Source organism: Salvelinus fontinalis, chromosome 33, assembly GCF_029448725.1.
Source record: "Salvelinus fontinalis isolate EN_2023a chromosome 33, ASM2944872v1, whole genome shotgun sequence".
Classification (NCBI taxonomy): Eukaryota; Metazoa; Chordata; class Actinopteri; order Salmoniformes; family Salmonidae; genus Salvelinus; species Salvelinus fontinalis.
The window spans coordinates 41,154,116-41,172,073 of NC_074697.1; the positions used below are offsets into that span (position 1 = coordinate 41,154,116).

Here is a 17,958-nt window from a genome sequence, read left to right on the forward strand (position 1 = left end):
TGCCCACAAAATGAAGTGGAACTGAGCTGCACTTCCTAACCTTCTGCCAAATGTATGACCATTTTAGAGACACATATATTCCTCAGATTACACAGATCCACAAAGAATTCAAAAACAAACCCAATTTTGATAAACTCCCATATCTCCTGGGTGAAATACCACCGTGTGCCATCACAGCAACAAGATGTGTGACCTGTTGCCACAAGAAAAGGGCAACTAGCGAAGAACAAAGACCATTGTAAATACTACCCATATTTATGTGAATTTTTTTCTCTCTTTTGTACTTTAACTATTTTCGTTAACACACTGTATATATACATAATATATGGTCCCGTGTGGCTCAGTTGGTAGAGCATGGCGCTTGCAACGCCAGGGTTGTGGGTTCAATTCCCACGGGGGGACCAGGGTTCAATTCCCACGGGGGGACCAGGATGAATATGTATGAACTTTCCAATTTGTATGTCGCTCTGGATAAGAGCGTCTGCTAAATGACTTAAATGTAAATGTAATAATATGACATTTGAAATGTCTTTATACTTTTGGAACTTTTGTGAGTGTAATGTTTACTGTTAATTCTTATTGTTTATTTCACTTTAGTTTATTATCTACTTCACTTGCTTTGGCAATATTAACATATGTTCCCCATGCCAATAAAGCCCTTAAATTGAATCGAAATTGAATTGAGGGAGAGATGGGGAGAGAGAAAGCGAGAGAGACAGCGACAACTCTACTACTGCTCTGATACTGAGAGAGAGAGAGAGAGAGAGGTAGAGAAGGGGGGATAGAGGGAGGGAAAGAGAGAAATGCAGGACTTTGACTATATATACTGCTATTCTGTTACCATTCATCATGAGTAGGGCCAGGAGTTTTCCCTGTCACGTGATCAGGAAATGCTCCTTGCCCTACCCAATAATTTAATGTCATGGCAATGATAATCATATTGTGTTGTCACTGTGCTCCTAGGTTCCGTGGTGGTCTGGACGTATCTCACGGTCAGACAGGCTCTGAGTCCGTCTACACCGTCTTCAGAGAGAGAGAGATGATGTTCCACGTCTCCACTAAACTACCCTTCACTGAGGGAGACGTACAACAGGTACTGAACACGCTATACCACACACAGCATAGTAACAGTGGTTACAGTAGGTGTTTTGTGAGTGCGTGTGTGTGTGTGTCACTCATAAACACCCTCTGTTTCCTCATCCCTCACACCATTCCTGTACATTTTGCCTCTAATAATTGTGACTAATTATACTGTAGAACATACAGTCTTAAAGTGTTTACAGAACGCTATGCTCTTGTTCCTCAGCTCCAGAGGAAGAGGCACATAGGAAATGACATCGTGGCGGCGGTCTTTCAGGAAGATGCCACACCCTTTGTGCCTGACATGATCGCCTCCAACTTCCTCCATGCGTATGTGCTGGTGCAGGTGGAGAACCCTGGTACTGAACACACTACATACAAGGTCAGTGCTACAGCCTACTATGAACCTAACAGGCTCACTATGTGATATTTGTGAAGCCATTTGAAATGTTTTATAACGGAGTGGGCCTTTAAGGCATGGATATTATGTAACCGGTGTGAAATGGCTAGCTAGTTAGCGGTGCACGCTAGTAGCGTTTGAATCGGTGCCGTCTCTCACTCAGAGACCTTGAAGTAGTTGTTTGCCTTGCTCTGCAAGGACCGCAGCTTTTGTGGGGCGATAGGTAACGATGCTTCGAGGGTGACTGTTGTCGATGTGTGCAGAGGTTCCCTGGTTCAAGCCCAGATTGGGGCAAGGAGAGGAACGGAAGCAATACTGTTAGAATGACATAAGCCAGACTCTCCACAAGTAAATGGGTGACATGAATTGCTTTGTGTCGGCAGGTGTCTGTTACAGCGAGGGAGGATGTACCTCCGTTTGGCCCACCTCTCCCCAATCCAGCGGTCTTCAAGAAAGTAAGTAAGAGAGACATAATTACAGAAAAAGATACAGAGAAAAAGAAAGAGATGGAAGGAGAGTGATAGACACAGGGAGAGCGAGAGATAGAGGGAGAGTTCAAGTTTCCCAAGGTTATTTACAGTGAAAATTTGATGATAAACTTGCCATTATACAATTTATTCATAAAGTATTCATACTGCTTGCTTTACACCACATGTTGTTGTGTTACAGCCTGAATTAGAAATTGATACAATTATGTTTTTTCGCACCCATCTATCTACACACAATACCCCATGACAAAGTGAAAACTTGTTTAAACACATTTTGGCAAATGTATTGAAAATGAAATACAGAAATATCTAATTTACATAAGTATTCACACCCCTGAGTCAATACATGTTAGAATCACCTTTGGCAGCAATTACAGCTGAGTCTTTCTGGACAAGTCTCTAAGGGCTTTGCACAACTGGGTTGTACAATATTTGCATATTTGCCATTTTCATGTCATGCCATAGATTTTCACGCCGATTTAAGTCACAACTGTAACTAGGCCACTCAGGAACATTCAATGTCGTCTTGGTAAGCAACTCCAGTGTATATTTTGCCTTGTGTTTTAGGTTAGTGTCCTGCTAAAAGGTGAATTTGTTTCCCAGTGTCTGTTGGAAAGCAGACTGAAACAGGTTTTCCTTTAGGATTTTGCCTGTGCTTCGCACTATTCCAATGTATTATTATTTTATCCTCCCTAGTCCTTGCCGATGACAATCATACCCATAACATGATGCAGCCACCACCATGCTTGAAAATATGAAGAGTGGTACTCGGTGATGTGTTGCATTGGATTTGCCCCAAACATTACATTTTGTATTCAGGACAAGAAGTGAATTGCTTGCTACTTTTGTTGCAGTATTACTTTATTGCCTTGTTGCAAACAGGATGCATGTTTTGAAATATTTTTATTCTGTACAGGCTTCATTCTTTTCACTCTTTCATTTAGGTTAGTATTGTAGAGTAACTACAATGTTGTTGATCCATCCTCAATTTTCTCCTATCACAGCCATTAAATTCTGTAACTGTTTTAAAGTCACCATTGGCCTCATGGTGAAATCCTTGAGTGGTTTCCATCCTCTCCGGCAACTGAGTTGGGAAGGACACTTGCATATTTGTAGTGACTGGGTGTTCTGATACACCATTCAAAGTGTAATTAATAACTTCACCATCCTCAAAGGGATATTCAATGTCTGCTTTTTTTACCCATCTACCAATATGCCCATCTTTGCGAGGAATTGGTAAACCTCCCTGGTCTTTGTGGTTGAATCTATGTTTAAAATTCACAGAATGCTCGACTGAGGGACCTTACAGATAATTGTACGTGTGGGGTACAGAGATGAGGTAGTCATTCAAAAATCATGTTAAACACTATTATTGTACACAGAGTGAGTCCTTGCAACTTATTATGTGACTTGTAAAAAATTTAAAAAGCCAGCATAAAAAGCTAAATGTCTTTTATGCTCGCTTCGAGGCAAGCAACACTGAAGCATGCATGAGAGCACCAGCTGTTCCGGATGCCTGTGTGATCATGCTCTCCGTAGCCGATGTGAGCAAGACCTTTATACAGGTCAACATTCACAAGGTCGCGGGGCCAGATGGATTACCAGGACGTGTACTCAGAGCATGCGCAGATCTACATGTTTCAAGCAAAACAAGAAAGCGAAGGTAACCTACCTAAATGACTACTGCCCCGTAGCACTCACGTTGGTAGCCATGAAGTGCTTTGAAAGGCTGGTCATGGCTCACATCAACACCATCGTCCCGGAAACTCTACTTCCCACTTAATTAGCATATCGCCTCAACAGATCCACAGATGACGCAATCTCAATCGCACTCCACACTGCCCTTTCCCACCTGGACAAAAGGAACACCTATGTGAGAATGCTGTTCATTGACTTCAGCTCAGCATTCAACACCATAGTGCCCACAAAGCTCATCACTAAGCTAAGGACCCTGGGACTAAACACCTCCCTCTGCAACTGGATCCTGGACTTCCTGACTGCTCACCCCCAGGTGGTAAGGGTAGGCAACAACCCGTCTGCCACGCTGATCCTCAACATGGGGTCCCCACAGGGGTGCGTGCTTAGTCCTCTCCTGTACTCCCTGATGACACAACAGTGGTCGCCCTGATCACCGACAACAATGAGACAGCCTAGAGGGAGGAGGTCAGAGACCTGGCCGTGTGGTGCCAGGACAATAACCTCTCCCTCAACGTGAGCAAGGAGCTGATCGAAGACTACAGGAAAAGGAGGGCCGAACACGTCCCCATTCACATCAACTGGGCTGTAGTGGAGCGGGTCGAGAGTTTCAAGTTCCTTGGTGTCCACATCACCAACAAACTATCATGGTTCAAACATACCAAGACAGCCGTGAAGAGGGCATGACAACACCTTTCCCCTTCAGGAGACTGAAAAGATCCTCAAAAAGTTCTACAGCTGCACCATCGAGAGCATCCTGAACGGTTGCATCACCGGCACCACATCACCGGCACTACAGAGGCGCTACAGAGAGTAGTGCGTACAGCCCAGTACATCACTGGGGCCAAGCTTCCTGCCATCCAGGACCTATATAGTAGGCAGTGTCAGAGGAAAGGCCCAAAAATTGTCAAAGACTCCAATCACCCAAATCATAGACTGTTCTCTCTGCTACCGCACGGCAAGCGGTACCGGAGCGCCAAGTCTAGGTCCAACAGGCTCCTTTACAGCTTCTACCCCAAAGCCATAAGACTGCTAAACAAGCCCCCCGGACTATCTACCATGCCCTTCCCCCTTTGTTTTTAAACTGCTGCTGCTCGCTGTTTATTATCTATGCATAGTCACTTTACCCCTACCTTCATGTACACCTACATGTACAAATGACCTCGACTGACCTGTACCCCCTGTATTTAGGCTTTCCATAACAAAGAGATTGAATACTTATTAACTCAAGACATTTCAGCTTTTCATTTTGAAATTAAATACAAAAACATAATTTCACTATCGGGGATTTTGTGAATAAGCCAGTGACACAAAATCTAAATTGAATCCATTTTAAATTCAGGCTGTAACACAACAAAATGTCGAAAAAGTAAAGGGGTGTGAATACTTTCTGAGGGCACTGTATCAGTCCTTTCCGTCCCATCGACTCCAGACGACCAGATGATGATGAGTATGGTGCTGATGAAAGTCACCTCTCCCCCTCCCCTCCCCCTCTCGTCTCTAACCAGGGTCCTGAGTTCCGCGACTTCCTCCTGACAAAGCTGATCAATGCAGAGAACGCCTGCTACAAGTCTGACAAGTTTGCCAAGCTAGAGGTGAGAGGGGCAGATGACTCGACACCCTGGATGTGCTGTTCAATCTCTTTCATCTATCGCAATCCCCTCTACTACTGCTTCTTAAATGATACATTGTGGTGTTGCTTTTTTGCATGTGTGTGTGTTTGCTTCTGTGCATCTGTGTGTGTCTCTATGGATCTGACTGTGCGTGCATGTGTCTGTGCGTGCGTTGTAGGGGCGGACACGAGCTGCGCTGCTGGATAACCTTCACGATGAGCTCCACAGACAGACCCAAGTTACTCTGGGGCAAGGCCAGGCTGGGGAGGAGGACAAGCTGGAGAATGGGGGCCATGGGGGACTGCTGGAGTCCTTCAAGGTGACTCTTTTACACCATTATGTTTACCTCATCATCTGACGCCATGTCTGAACCTCTCTCTTTCTCTCTCTCTTTCTCTCCTGTCTTTCTCTCTGTCTTTCTCTGTCTCTCTCTCTCTCTCTCTTTCTCTCTCTCGCTCTCTCCTTCTCTCTTCTCTCTCTACCTCGTCTCTCTCTGTCTCTCTCTCTCTTTCTCTCTCTCTTTCTCTCTCTCTTTCTCTCTCTCGCTCTTTCTCTCTCTGTCTTTCCCTCCCTACAACCACGCTGCTGTTGATTGAGATTAAGGGGTATTAATCATCGTATCCCCTTTACCCGTCTCTCTCCATCTCTCTCTCCCTCCTCTACCCTCCCTCTCTGACCATATGGTGTCTCACTGTCTGTTCGCAGGCAGCGTGGAGGTGTGTGTTGCATGCCACTCATTCAACCACTGGGGGTGCTGTGCTCATCGCTACAACAGCAGTCACTGTTTAGTACCTGTCATCGCAGATACTGTGATACTAATTGAGAATAAGAACAAAGCATATCCCATATTGAAAGCTTCTCCAAACATTGAAACACTCAATAAACACTGTTCAGGCGGTTTTGCTTGTTGTGTTTTATGCCATTGAGACTAACGTTGAAACACACCGTCCCTGATTCCCTTAGTCTGACCTACTGGTGATGACACGTTATTATAAGGCAGGCAAAATGGGGCAGGCAAAAGGCAGGTCAAGGGCAGGCAGAGGTCAGTAATCCAGATAGGTGGGGCAAAGGTACAGGACGGCAGGCAGGCTCAGGGTCCGGACAGGCAGAAAGGTCAAAGCCGGGAAAAACTAGAAAACAGGAACTTAGACAAGACAGGAGCAAGGGGAAAACCGCTGGTGGGTTCTACGAACAAAACGAACTGGCAACAGACGAACAGAGAACACAGGTATAAATACACAGGGGATAATGGGGAAGATGGGCGACACCCGGAGGGGGGGTGGAGACAAGCACAAAGACAGATGAAACAGATCAGGGCGTGACATGTAGATCCACGAGTAAAACACTACTGAAAACACTACCTAGATCAGAACTTAGTTCAACTACCACCAAACTACTGCAAAATGTAGTTCAATTATTAGTTGAACTACTGTATATGTACTGCAGTTCACTACTCCCAACCACCGGTAATACTACAGTCATATCTCTCACTATCCATGCACTGCACTCCTTATTCCTCTGTGTAGGAGAAGTGCACTGTGGAAAAAATGGGGTGAATTAATCTGGCAACTGGAGGGCTGCTGGGTTCACATCCTTAAGATGTTCCCTCTAGTGTTGGGCCCTTAAGCAAGGCACCTTTACCACACAACATGCTCTGCATCCAGGGGCGCTGTTCTTCAGCTGTGTGCAGAGACAATGACTGTACTCATTTCCCTTCTCTTCCTCTGTCCTCTTTTCTCTCTCACTCCGTCACCGCTCCCTTCTAACACGCTCCCTCCTCTGTCCCCTCCTCTGTCCCCGTCTGTCCCCGTCCCTTAGCGTGCCATGCGCGTCCGGAGTCACTCCATGGAGACCATGGTGGGGTCCCACCGTCACCGGAGTCCAGGGGTGGGAGGGGGGGTCCCGGCCAGCTTGAGTGGAGGGGGGCTGCCGCAGAGCACCGAGTGCACAAAGAGTACCTTCACGGTGAGCGGGGTATGGGGTGGGGGGGGGGGGGGGGGGTGGAGGCGGAGGAGCGCCAGAGGTCATAAAATCATATTTACACACAAATGAAACTGGACATGCACATACTCTTGGTAAATTGCACGTTTTGCAAAAATGTCCTCTAATGAGTCATGATATCAACATGTACTTTTGCAAACAGCCACATCCATGTAATATCCCAATATTATCAGTGTGCTGATGTAATTCAACTGTTTTATATGAGAAGGGTATTGGTCGATCACAATGTAGCCAAAATCTGCCTTAATGACGCTCTATCAGCATATACAGCATATACAGGCAATACACAGCATTAGGAGTAATGCTGTATATTGCCTGCTTGTTAATGCTATCAACTGGGTGTCTCTCTCCAGCCACCGGTGCTGTCAGCCAAGTCTCCCCTAAAGAGTCCAGTGAAGCGTCGTTCAGGCCTCTTCCCCCGCCTCCACTCCAGCACAGAGAGCCCCTCGGACAGACACACGCGCAGGTCAGCATGCTTTCCTCAGCCTGGTCCCAGGTCTGTTTGTACCGTTTTGTTAATGACCACAGGAGTTGGCAAGACATCACAAACAGATCTGGGACCAGGCTGTGCATTCAGGTCATAATACTGAAGCTTTAGTTATATCAATGTCTATTTGTTCTGTCTGCTAACTTGGTCCGTATGTTGTTGCAGTGACCAAAAGACCCCAGACATCTGCCCGCTCGGACAGGAAGGGAGGTCAGAGACGTGGTCCAACCCCAGCTCGCCGGAGAGGTGAGATGAACCTCAAACAAAACACTGAACATGAACACAAGGTGTGCATGACGTGTGCATGTGCTCTGTAAACCTCTCCTCTCCTCCCGTCCCCTCTCCTCTCCTTCCCTCCCGTCTCCTCTCCTCTCCTCCCATCTTCTCCTCCCGTCCCCTCTCCTCCCCTCGTCTCTCATCTCTTCTAATGCTGTTCCTCTACCTCCTGTCACCAGGCCGTTCCTCAAGCTGAAGGACTGCAGCAGACCCAACATCTCCCGCTCCTCCTCCAGCACCAGCAGCTTCAGCAGCACCACCGGGGAGGGAGAGGCCCTGGAGGAGCTTGACACTGTGAGGGCCTGCAGCCACTGGGGAGACAAGGGGCTGGGGAGGCCCTGGAGGCATTGTGCTGGTGGCGTATGTAGGATGGACAGAGGGTTAGGGAGTAGGGAGTAGGGAGGCAGGGGGGACAGGGGGGCAGGGTGGGCTTGGGTGGGCCATAGCATTTGGATCAGGACTGGCAGGGTGCTTCTGGCACATAATTGGGCAGATCATAGGCCTGTTGTGCTCAGAAGTTGTGGGACCCAAAATGATGAGCTGTATAAGGACCATGTTTGTTTTATCATTAACTACATGAAGGCATCAACAAATGACACAGTTGGAATGATTTGAGATGATTTGGCAGCACTGAGAGAATACATTGAGATGATGCAATGACAGCTGGTGATTAAGTCAATTATGGTTTCTGTCACTCTCTTTGGATCATATTGCGTTGGATGTCAATCACAAACACTTGGCAAAGGATGAGAATGATTGTATCCTACACACATTACACATTACACACACAGATCAGTGTTTACATACAAAGAAAACTGTTGTTCCATAGTTTACAGCTCAGTTTACAGTTTTGCTGTTGAACAGAGGGGCACACAGAACTGGAATTGGTGTGCCCCTCTGGAGCAGTTTGGGGGTTAAGTTCCTTGCTCAAGAGCACAACGGCAGCACAGTGCTGAAAACAAACCATCTGTAATAATTCCTGAACCGAAGCTGAAGTCTGTTGGCCTTGAGTTAGTAGCCCTAGTCTGTAGTGTGTGGTGTGTAGTCTGTAGTATGTGGTGACCGTAGAATGATACAAACGGATGACTACCCTCGGGCCTGACAGCTCTTCCTCATCTTCCTCTTCCTCCTCCTCTTCTCCCTCTTCATCCTTCCCTCTTCCTCTTCTCCCTCCTCATCTTCCTCTCCCAGGGAACCCACCCGTCCATAGCCTCCTCGTCCGTGTTCAGCCCCTACCCTTCCCTCAGCGTGGAAAGCCAAGGCTCTGCCACCCCCCTCATCATGTGTCGCAGTCCCATAGGTAAACACCCAACACTGATACACTACACAACAGGTGTGACTGACTGGGACCAAAACCCGGGTCTCCTCATCTACTCATTCTGCAAGTCATCAGGGTTACGCAACACTCGAGCATCTCTGTTATATATTTCTCTATGCCCTCTCTGTATCCATCTCTTACACTGTAGATTCCAGTGGTGGGTTTGTTGACATTCTTTACTTGAACCATCAGGAAGCACACGTGTTACTTACTTTATTGTCCGCGAGTATGTTTTCTCATCCTCAGTGTGTGATTGACACTCAATCATAGAGTATGTATTCCTCTGTTAACGGAGGCTTTGTCTTATTCTCCCTCCAGATGTAAAGAGTAAGATGTCTCCCAGGTCAAACTTGAAGTTCCGCTTTGACAAGATGAGTCACGCCACAACTGTAAGTGATGTCTCACTGTACTGTATTGTACTGTACCATACTATACTGTACTATACTGAACTGTACTATACTGCACTGTACTGTACTGTACAGTCATGGCCAAAAGTTTTGAGAATGACACAAATATTAATTTCCACAAAGTTTGCTGCTTCAGTGTCTTTAGATATTTTTGTCAGATGTTACTATGGAATACTGAAGTATAATTAGAAGCATTTCATAAGTGTCAAAGGCTTTTATTGACAATTACATGAAGTTGATGCAAAGAGTCAATATTTGCAGTGTTGACCCTTTTTTTTTCAAGACCTCTGCAATCCACCCTGCATGCTGTCAATTAACTTCTGGGCCACATCCTGACTGATGGCAGCCCATTCTTGCATACTCAATGCTTGGAGTTTGTCAGAATTTGTGGGTTTTTGTTTGTCTACCCGCCTCTTGAGGATGGACCACAAGTTCTCAATGGGATTAAGGTCTGGGGAGTTTCCTGGCCATGGACCCAAAATATTGATGTTTTGTTCCCCGAGGCACTTAGTTATCACTTTTGCCTTATGGCAAGGTGCTCCATCATGCTGGAAAAGGTATTGTTCGTCACCAAACTGTTCCTGGATGGTTGGGAGAAGTTGCTCTCAGAGGATGTGTTGGTACCATTCTTTATTCATGGGTGTGTTCTTAGGAAAAATTGTGAGTGAGACCACTCCCTTGGCTGAGAAGTAACCCCACACATGAATGGTCTCAGGATGTTTTACTGTTGGCATGACACAGGACTGATGGTAGCGCTCACCTTGTCTTCTCCGCACAAGTTTTTTTCCGGATTCCCCAAACAATCGGAAAGGGGATTCATCATAGAAAATTACTCTACTCCAGTCCTCAGCAGTCCAATCCCTGTACCTTTTGCAGAATATCAGTCTGTCCCTGATGTTTTACCTGGAGAGAAGTGGCTTCTTTGCTGCCCTTCTTGACACCAGGCCATCCTCCAAAAGTGTTTGCCTCACTGTGCGTGCAGATGCACTCACACCTGCCTGCTGCCATTCCTGAGCAAGCTCTGTACTGGTGGTGCCCCGATCCCGCAGCTGAATCAACTTTAGGAGACGGTCCTGGCGCTTGCTGGACTTTCTTGGGTGCCCTGAAGCCTTCTTCACAACAATTGAACCGCTTTCCTTGAAGTTCTTGATGATCCGATTTAGGTGCAATCTTACTGGCAGCAATATCCTTGCCTGTGAAGCCCTTTTTGTGCAAAGCAATGATGACAGCACGTGTTTCCTTGCAAGTAACCATGGTTGACAGAGGAAGAACAATGATTAAAGCATTTCGCTACACTCGCATTAACATCTGCTAACCATGTGTATGTGACAAATAAAATGTGATTTTGATTTGATTTGATTCCAAGCACCATCCTCCATTTGAAGCTTCCAGTCTGTTATTCGAACTCAATCAGCATGACAGAATGATCTCCAGCCTTATCCTCGGCAACACTCACACCTATGTTTTTGGGGGATTCAGTTCATTTGCATGGAAAAGAGGGACTTTGCAATTAATTGCAATTCATCTGATCACTCTTCATAACATTCTGGAGTATATGCAAATTGCCATCATACAAACTGAGGCAGCAGACTGTGAAAATTCATATTTGTGTCATATTCAAAACTTTTGGACACGACTACTATACTGTACTGTATTATACTATACTGCACTGTATTATATACTATACTTTACTATACACTGTACTGTACTCTATTCTACTCTACCCTAGTCTACTGTGCTGCATGTGTGATAAACACACTGCTCAGTGAATGCAGTCTTGAAGTGACCCACTGCTCTCCTCCAGACATTAGGATATGATAGGTGGATATAGCATCAGGTCCTGTATCACAATCCCATCACTGCTGGGTCTGCTCTGCATCCCTCATCTCTTGTCTGTAGTACACTATCTAGCTAGAGATCCTGCTTTAACCTATCAGCTTGATCCCTCATTAGAATAGAGATGACGATGATGATGATGATGATGATGATGATGATGATGATGATGATGATGATGATGATGATGATGATGTTGTTGTAATGGGACATTTATGTTATTTTCTATTGCAGTCCGAATAGAAATCTGGATTTTCCAGAAAAGGGACAACACTGTTGGAGCAAAAAACATCCACAATATCCCCAACGCATCACAGTGGAATCACAAAATGTACTTAACTTCATGACTAAAGGGAATTAAGTGGATTAGCTAGTGCATAAGAGCACACATGCAGACAGATATGGGGTGGAAAGGAGGGAGAATCCTATGAGTCCTCTCAGTATCTCTCTCTCTCTCTCTCCCTCTCTCTCTCTCTCTCTCTCTCTCTCTCTCTCTCTCTCTCTCTCTCTCTCTCTCTCTCTCTCTCCCTCTCCCTCTCCCTCTCCCTCTCTCTCTCGATGTGTCTGGTACAGAAATAGCTCACAGTGAGCGGCTAGGCGCCATGTGTTGCTGAAATACTCATCTGTAACATTAACCTCATACAACAACTAGACAAGGCAAGGTTTAAAGGTCCAATGCAGGCATTTTTATCTCAATATAATATCATTTCTGGGTAACAATAAAGTATCTTACTGAGATTGTTTTCAAATGGTCAAAAAGAAACAAAAATAGCTCGTTAGCAAAGGGCAATTTCTCAAGCAAGAATTTTGCTAGGACTCTCTGGGAGTGGGGAGGGGAAAACTGAACATTAGCTGTTATTGGCATAGAGGTTTGGAACTCTCTTTCATATTGGTCTATTAACCAATGTACTGCATGGTGATGTCACCATGGAAGGCCAAAACTCCGTCCCACCAGAACAGGCAGAAATTTCATGGCTTTTCAAACAGCTATTACACTTAAAGGGCATTATCATCCTTTCACAATTTCACAGTATTATTCCAACCTCATAGTGTGGAAATATATATAGAACACAGGAAAACGCTAGTGTTTGATTGCACAGGGCCTTTAACCTCACAACATTCATCGTCATTGATTTATGAAACTGTTGTGATAGGTCACTTTTCCGCTGCACTCATCTCTCAGATTACAGCGATTGTTCATTGTGATCCTCTTCTGTTACGATCTCCATATATGGGTCCAGGATGGTGTAAGTTGTGGTACTGGCCTTCAGAAACGGATGTTGTTAACCATGGGAAATGTCTCTCTCGTCTTTGCCCCAGTTTGTCTGTCTGGGGACAGTTAGTCTATTGCCTAACAAGGAGTTCTTCCTGCAGTAGTTTCGCTTCTTTTTGAGTCACCTGTTGTAATGCTGGTCGTCTTCCCCTCTGGCCTCACACACAGTACAGTCAATGCAGGTCAATAAAATGGATCAATCCACAATAGAGATAGATACAGTATTTAGATACTGCATAGACTCTAGGGTTGCTAGGGTTGGGGTCAGTTCCATTTCAATTAAACTACTTATTTTTTTAATCTCATAGGAATACATTGAGGACAATAAGGAATTTTTGTTGACTTCCTGAATTGACACGGAATTGATAGATACAGTATTTATCTATATGGCTCAATCCTCATCAAACAGTATTGAAGTGATCAAGCTTGTCTTAAGCAGCAGAAGGAAGGGACTTGATCCTCATAAATCAAGTGCTCTATTTGTGGATATTTGCTCACATGAAAAGAAAAATGCCATTGCGCTCTGTCACAAGCTTAATTTAGCCAAAGTTGCGCCTTACAATCTATCTGAAACCCGTTCACCTTCCATGTGCTTCTCACTATGTGAGAGGTTGAGCAGAGAGTTTGGATAAGGTTTATTTGGTTTATGTTTAGCTGTGGGTGTCTGATGAATCCAGACCTGGGTTCAAATACTATTTGAAATCTTTCAAATACTTTGAGTGTGTGCTCTAGCCTGCCTGGTTTGCAGTTTTGGGACTATTGTATTGTTCCATTAAGCCATACAAGCTTAATCAAGCACAAATAACGTATTTGAAAAGGTTTAAAGTAGCATTTGAACCGAGGTCTGCTTCTCACGTGTCCTTATATAAACAGCCAGTTGTATTTCACCCAATGAATCAATGTTAATTGAAAACATGTACGCTTATAAAGGGTGCATAGCTGAGAAACACACAGACTGCTCCATGGAAATCACTTTCAGTAGTTCGTCATTTCACAATGTTTTTTTCTCTCACTAACATTTCTCCAAAAATAAATAATTGTCAAGATAATATTTTAAAGGGATCTTACATATTTTGGAACTGTGATTGAATGCCTTGTGATTTTGATGGTTCCTTTTTTCAGTCTTAAGTAGAAGCACACAGCAAAAACATTTGATCTTACAAACCCCCAAACAATGTTAGTGCATTGTTGTTCCAAAATATATGATCGCTTTACCTTGTTGCAAGCTATATGATTATAAACAAATCATGTGTGAATGTGTTCACCCAGGAAGGCACCGAAATGGCAAGGTGTCCATTGATGTGACCAAAGCAGTCAACTATATTTGAGTTTGGGAGAATATCCATGCACTATAGCTATATAGAGGTTCATTCTTATCCCTGGAGTGTTTGTGACTGGAGTTCTGTTATTGGTACACAAAAACTCAAAGTTGAGCAGGGCAGAAAGTTATATAGGAACTAGTCTTTTAGTTCGTAGAGGGCATCCACAAGTGCCCCTCAGCCTACTCTCTGTTAATAAGGCCATAATTTATTGATTTTATCTTTTGCTATTGATGTTATGTAAAAATGTAATTGCAGATTAAATTAATGAAAGAGGTCAAATGAAAGGAAATGTTAATTTAAAAAGCCTAAACATGTATATGTATATTTCGTTTAGTAATGTGTCATTAAGAATTTATTGTAAAATAAAATGTTGTATTTTGTGTCAATTTGTGTTGTGTTGCTTAATTCAGTGACCTCACAGGAAGGAACAGAGGCATATCTGATTGTTTTTGTCTGTTTATTATAAAAGGGACATAGCATGCTTTAGACATGGGTTCAAATACTATTTGAAATCATCTTAAATAATGTATATGTGCTTGATTGAGCTTGCCTGGCATAATGGACCAATGGAATAGTCCAAAAACTGCAAATCTCACCCCTCAGGCAGGCTAGAGTAAATATTTGAAATCGTGTCTGAACCCAGGTCTGCTTTACAGGGAACATTGTTTTGAGGGGGCAACATTTAATACAATTTGCTCAACTTTTCTTAAAAGTGGCAGTATTTTGGTATGGAACATCAGTTCTAGTTTGTTTATTCAAACACATGGCAGAGAAAGTAATTCCCGGAAATAATAATTACGGTGTTAACAAATGAAAGACAGTTGCATAAAACATATTTTAGAACATTGAACATAGATTATATTTACAGATGATTTTCACATGGCATCACGATCTAGCTGAGTGCGGGGATGGAAGTTACTGCGTGACACATACAAAATCAGAAAGCATCTGAAATCATTCATTCCAGATCTCTGAAATGTGACCACTCAATCAACATAGTCTGTTACATGCGGAGGTGAATATTGAAGTGAATTCAGGGGATAGCCTCGGCCAGGACTCGAACCTCGGTCCAGCGACTATCAACTCAATGCATTAGCCTTTACGACAAGAGATCCGAACCATTTGACGAGGTCACTACTTACTGGGCACAGATGTCAATTCAGCGTTTATTCCACGTTGGTTCAACGTACTTTCATGGAAATGACGTGGAAACAACGTTGATTCAACTAGTGTGTGCCCAGTGGGTAGGAGTTGGGTTGAGGTCTCTACAATATAAAAGTCTGACTGGCCATACATTGTCCATCCCACACTACACAGTGAGTCGGGAGAAGCAGGGAGAGGAGTAGACTGTGAGCTGTGCAGCTTTTCGTTGAGGATTAGGAATCTGCTGTTCAAAGCAATCCTTTGAAAGAGCTGCATAGACCAACTGCAAAAAAAACAGACACTCAGGTTAGCCCGAGGAAGCATTCTAGAAAAAGGTTAAGGAAAAGGGCATTCAGAAGCCATTATTCAAATAATACTCACCTCTATATTTGGTTTAGGCTTGGGTGTGGCTGCAAGGAAAATATCAGGGTCAGAACTAGAATTAATACATACCTAATTAGGCACTTCACAAATTAGCATTAGACTTGGCCTTTAAATAAGCTGTAGACAAAATCAACTGTACAAATTGATCGCATGGTCATGTACAATGCTGTACTAGAAATGTGCATGTCAAGACACTGCAGCAAGATGTTATGAAATTGTATCGATAAAGAAAGATGTCTTACAGGGCTTGTCCTTGCGTGCACTTTGGGAGCGTGGGGGCTTGGGCGGTGGTTTTGGTGGCGGCTGAGAAGGGACCTTTGACCTTATATGATAAGCCAGACCCAAAACCAGGGTGATTACCAAACAGGTACTTAAATACGCCACCACCCTGGAATAGACCTTCCTCACGGATGTGGGTGGTATGGCTGCAGAGAAAAGGTAGAGCACATCAATGAAGTCAGAGCACATACCAGTCTACCTGTCGTCTGGGAATGTCGAGTGGTCATTTTCTGTGATTGATTCTCATTTTGGGGGAAACTCTTACACAGCAAATACTGTACATTCATTGCATGCATAACAAGGAGTTAATGTAGACTAGAAGGACCATATGTACCTGCAGTGATGTTCACATATGTCATATGTCCAACACTGGTGGATCCCTGAACCCAGGTGATCTGGCATTGGTACAGTCCGTGATCTGATTGGTTGACGTTGAGGATGTCCATGAGCAGAAGGCTACTATTGGTTGTCAGTGTGACTTTGGAGAGATGATGCCTTGGAGTGGGACTAAAGAGAAGGAACTGTCCCTCTGTTGACAGCCCCCATCCCCCTGTCCAGCCATCATCTCCACAATGCTGAACAACACAGGATAGGGAAAGAGTGCCCCCCTTTGGTACGTCAACAGAACTTCTCTTTGCCAAGACAGAAGTCACACATTCCTCTGAATCAAAACCTGACGGAACAAAAGTTGACAAACGTGAGCATATAAATATGATATAAAAAATTCACTAGACAACAGAGGAGCAGCATCTACATCAATTCATATCCCAATGGCAATCTACATGTATTGTAATGAGAGAGAGTTCATTGAGAGTAGATATTTCTCATGATACCTCTTTTGTAGGGAAGCAGATGATACATACATTTATATAAGATTGTTTGATTAATTGTCATTCCTTTTTTGATCTTGAGTGACATCCTAGATAGCGGTTTCAGTTATTTGTTGGTCATCCTACATATGGTTAAAAAGCCAAGGTTATGACCACAACTGTCAGGAATCCCAAACAAGAGTAGTTGGACTTACCTGGGAGAATGCATAGACAGGTCAATGAGAGAAACAGACAGTTGTACATTTCTTTCTTCCCCATAGAATAGTGGGACGGGTTCTATAGAGCAGCCCCAACACAATGTCCTGGTGCCTCAGGAAGCTGGACCCAACATGATTAGCGCAATAACTACTGTGTTTTACTAGGCATATACAAATTGTTCTTCTTAGTTTCTCAATTGTTCTCTCACTTTCTAAATGACATTATTCCCCCTCATTGGGAGTGTACTCTCCACAATTGCGAAATGGTTTCCAGTAGCTGCCTCAGTCGAGTTGGAGATAAGGAAGTACACACACACACACACACACACACACACACACACACACACACACACACACACACACACACACACACACACACACACACACACACACACACACACACACACACACACACACACACACACACACACACACACACACACTCTCTCTCTCTCTCTCTCTCTCTCTCTCTCTCTCTCTCTGTCTCTCTCTCTCTCTCACTCACTCACTCACTCACTCACTCACTCACTCTAACTCCAAAAGACAAATCACATCCTTCCTCAGGCTGAACCCCGAACTCTGTGGGCTGGGCACAATTATTAACTCATTAGATAGAAAATAATAGTTAGCATTACATGTACTAAAGAATACATTTCCATGGAAACCAAGAAAAAAGTGTGTTGAATGTGTATGTTTTTGATTGTGTCTGTACATTGAATGTCATTTAATCCTCTTTCAAATAAAGATTGTGTAGTGGCATGGCCCAAATTGTATGGTAAATCTGCTTGTTGCTTCTATCCACCAATTCAGGCCAACCGCAAGGTATTTCAAAATGTAAAATGAGAGCAACAAAATGTGTTATTACTTAATAATAAGAATGGTATACATACATTGCACAATTATTGTCACATTTCATCTGAATAACTTGGTAT

The 17,958-nt window shown here is 43.9% G+C and overlaps 2 protein-coding genes across 11 annotated transcripts in view; one reads left to right on the forward strand and one right to left on the reverse strand.

Annotated features, from left to right (window-relative positions):
• Positions 1-14,579, forward strand: part of LOC129832300 (rap1 GTPase-activating protein 2-like) — a 100,893-nt gene extending 86,314 nt beyond the window's left edge. For all 10 annotated transcript variants that reach the window (XM_055896253.1, XM_055896252.1, XM_055896254.1 and 7 more), the window contains 12 exons: positions 964-1,093; positions 1,307-1,462; positions 1,864-1,935; positions 5,172-5,258; positions 5,455-5,595; positions 7,095-7,241; positions 7,631-7,743; positions 7,930-8,010; positions 8,220-8,334; positions 9,232-9,340; positions 9,677-9,747; positions 11,833-14,579. In XM_055896253.1, the coding sequence (XP_055752228.1) occupies positions 964-1,093; positions 1,307-1,462; positions 1,864-1,935; positions 5,172-5,258; positions 5,455-5,595; positions 7,095-7,241; positions 7,631-7,743; positions 7,930-8,010; positions 8,220-8,334; positions 9,232-9,340; positions 9,677-9,747; positions 11,833-11,841 (1,231 nt within the window). In that variant the 3' untranslated portion in view covers positions 11,842-14,579. The remainder of the gene's footprint in view (positions 1-963; positions 1,094-1,306; positions 1,463-1,863; positions 1,936-5,171; positions 5,259-5,454; positions 5,596-7,094; positions 7,242-7,630; positions 7,744-7,929; positions 8,011-8,219; positions 8,335-9,231; positions 9,341-9,676; positions 9,748-11,832) is intronic.
• A 54-nt stretch (positions 14,580-14,633) lies between these two features.
• Positions 14,634-17,321, reverse strand: LOC129832301 (uncharacterized). The gene is made up of 5 exons (XM_055896260.1): positions 17,024-17,321; positions 16,334-16,672; positions 15,963-16,145; positions 15,718-15,746; positions 14,634-15,619 (listed from the first exon to the last, which is right to left on the reverse strand). Exons 1-5 carry the CDS (start codon positions 17,085-17,087, stop codon positions 15,503-15,505), a joined length of 732 nt encoding a protein of 243 aa, XP_055752235.1. The 5' UTR covers positions 17,088-17,321; the 3' UTR covers positions 14,634-15,502.
• Between the last annotated feature and the right edge of the window lie 637 nt (positions 17,322-17,958).

Coding starts and splice junctions, on each gene's coding strand:
- LOC129832301 (XM_055896260.1), bottom strand. CDS start 17,087: ATGGGGAAGAAAGAAATGTACAACTGTCTGTTTCTCTCATTGACCTGT. Junction 15,747..15,962: donor TGCACGCAAGGACAAGCCCT/GTAAGACATCTT, acceptor TTTTCCTTGCAG/CCACACCCAAGCCTAAACCA. Junction 15,620..15,717: donor AGCCTAAACCAAATATAGAG/GTGAGTATTATT, acceptor TTTTTTTTGCAG/TTGGTCTATGCAGCTCTTTC.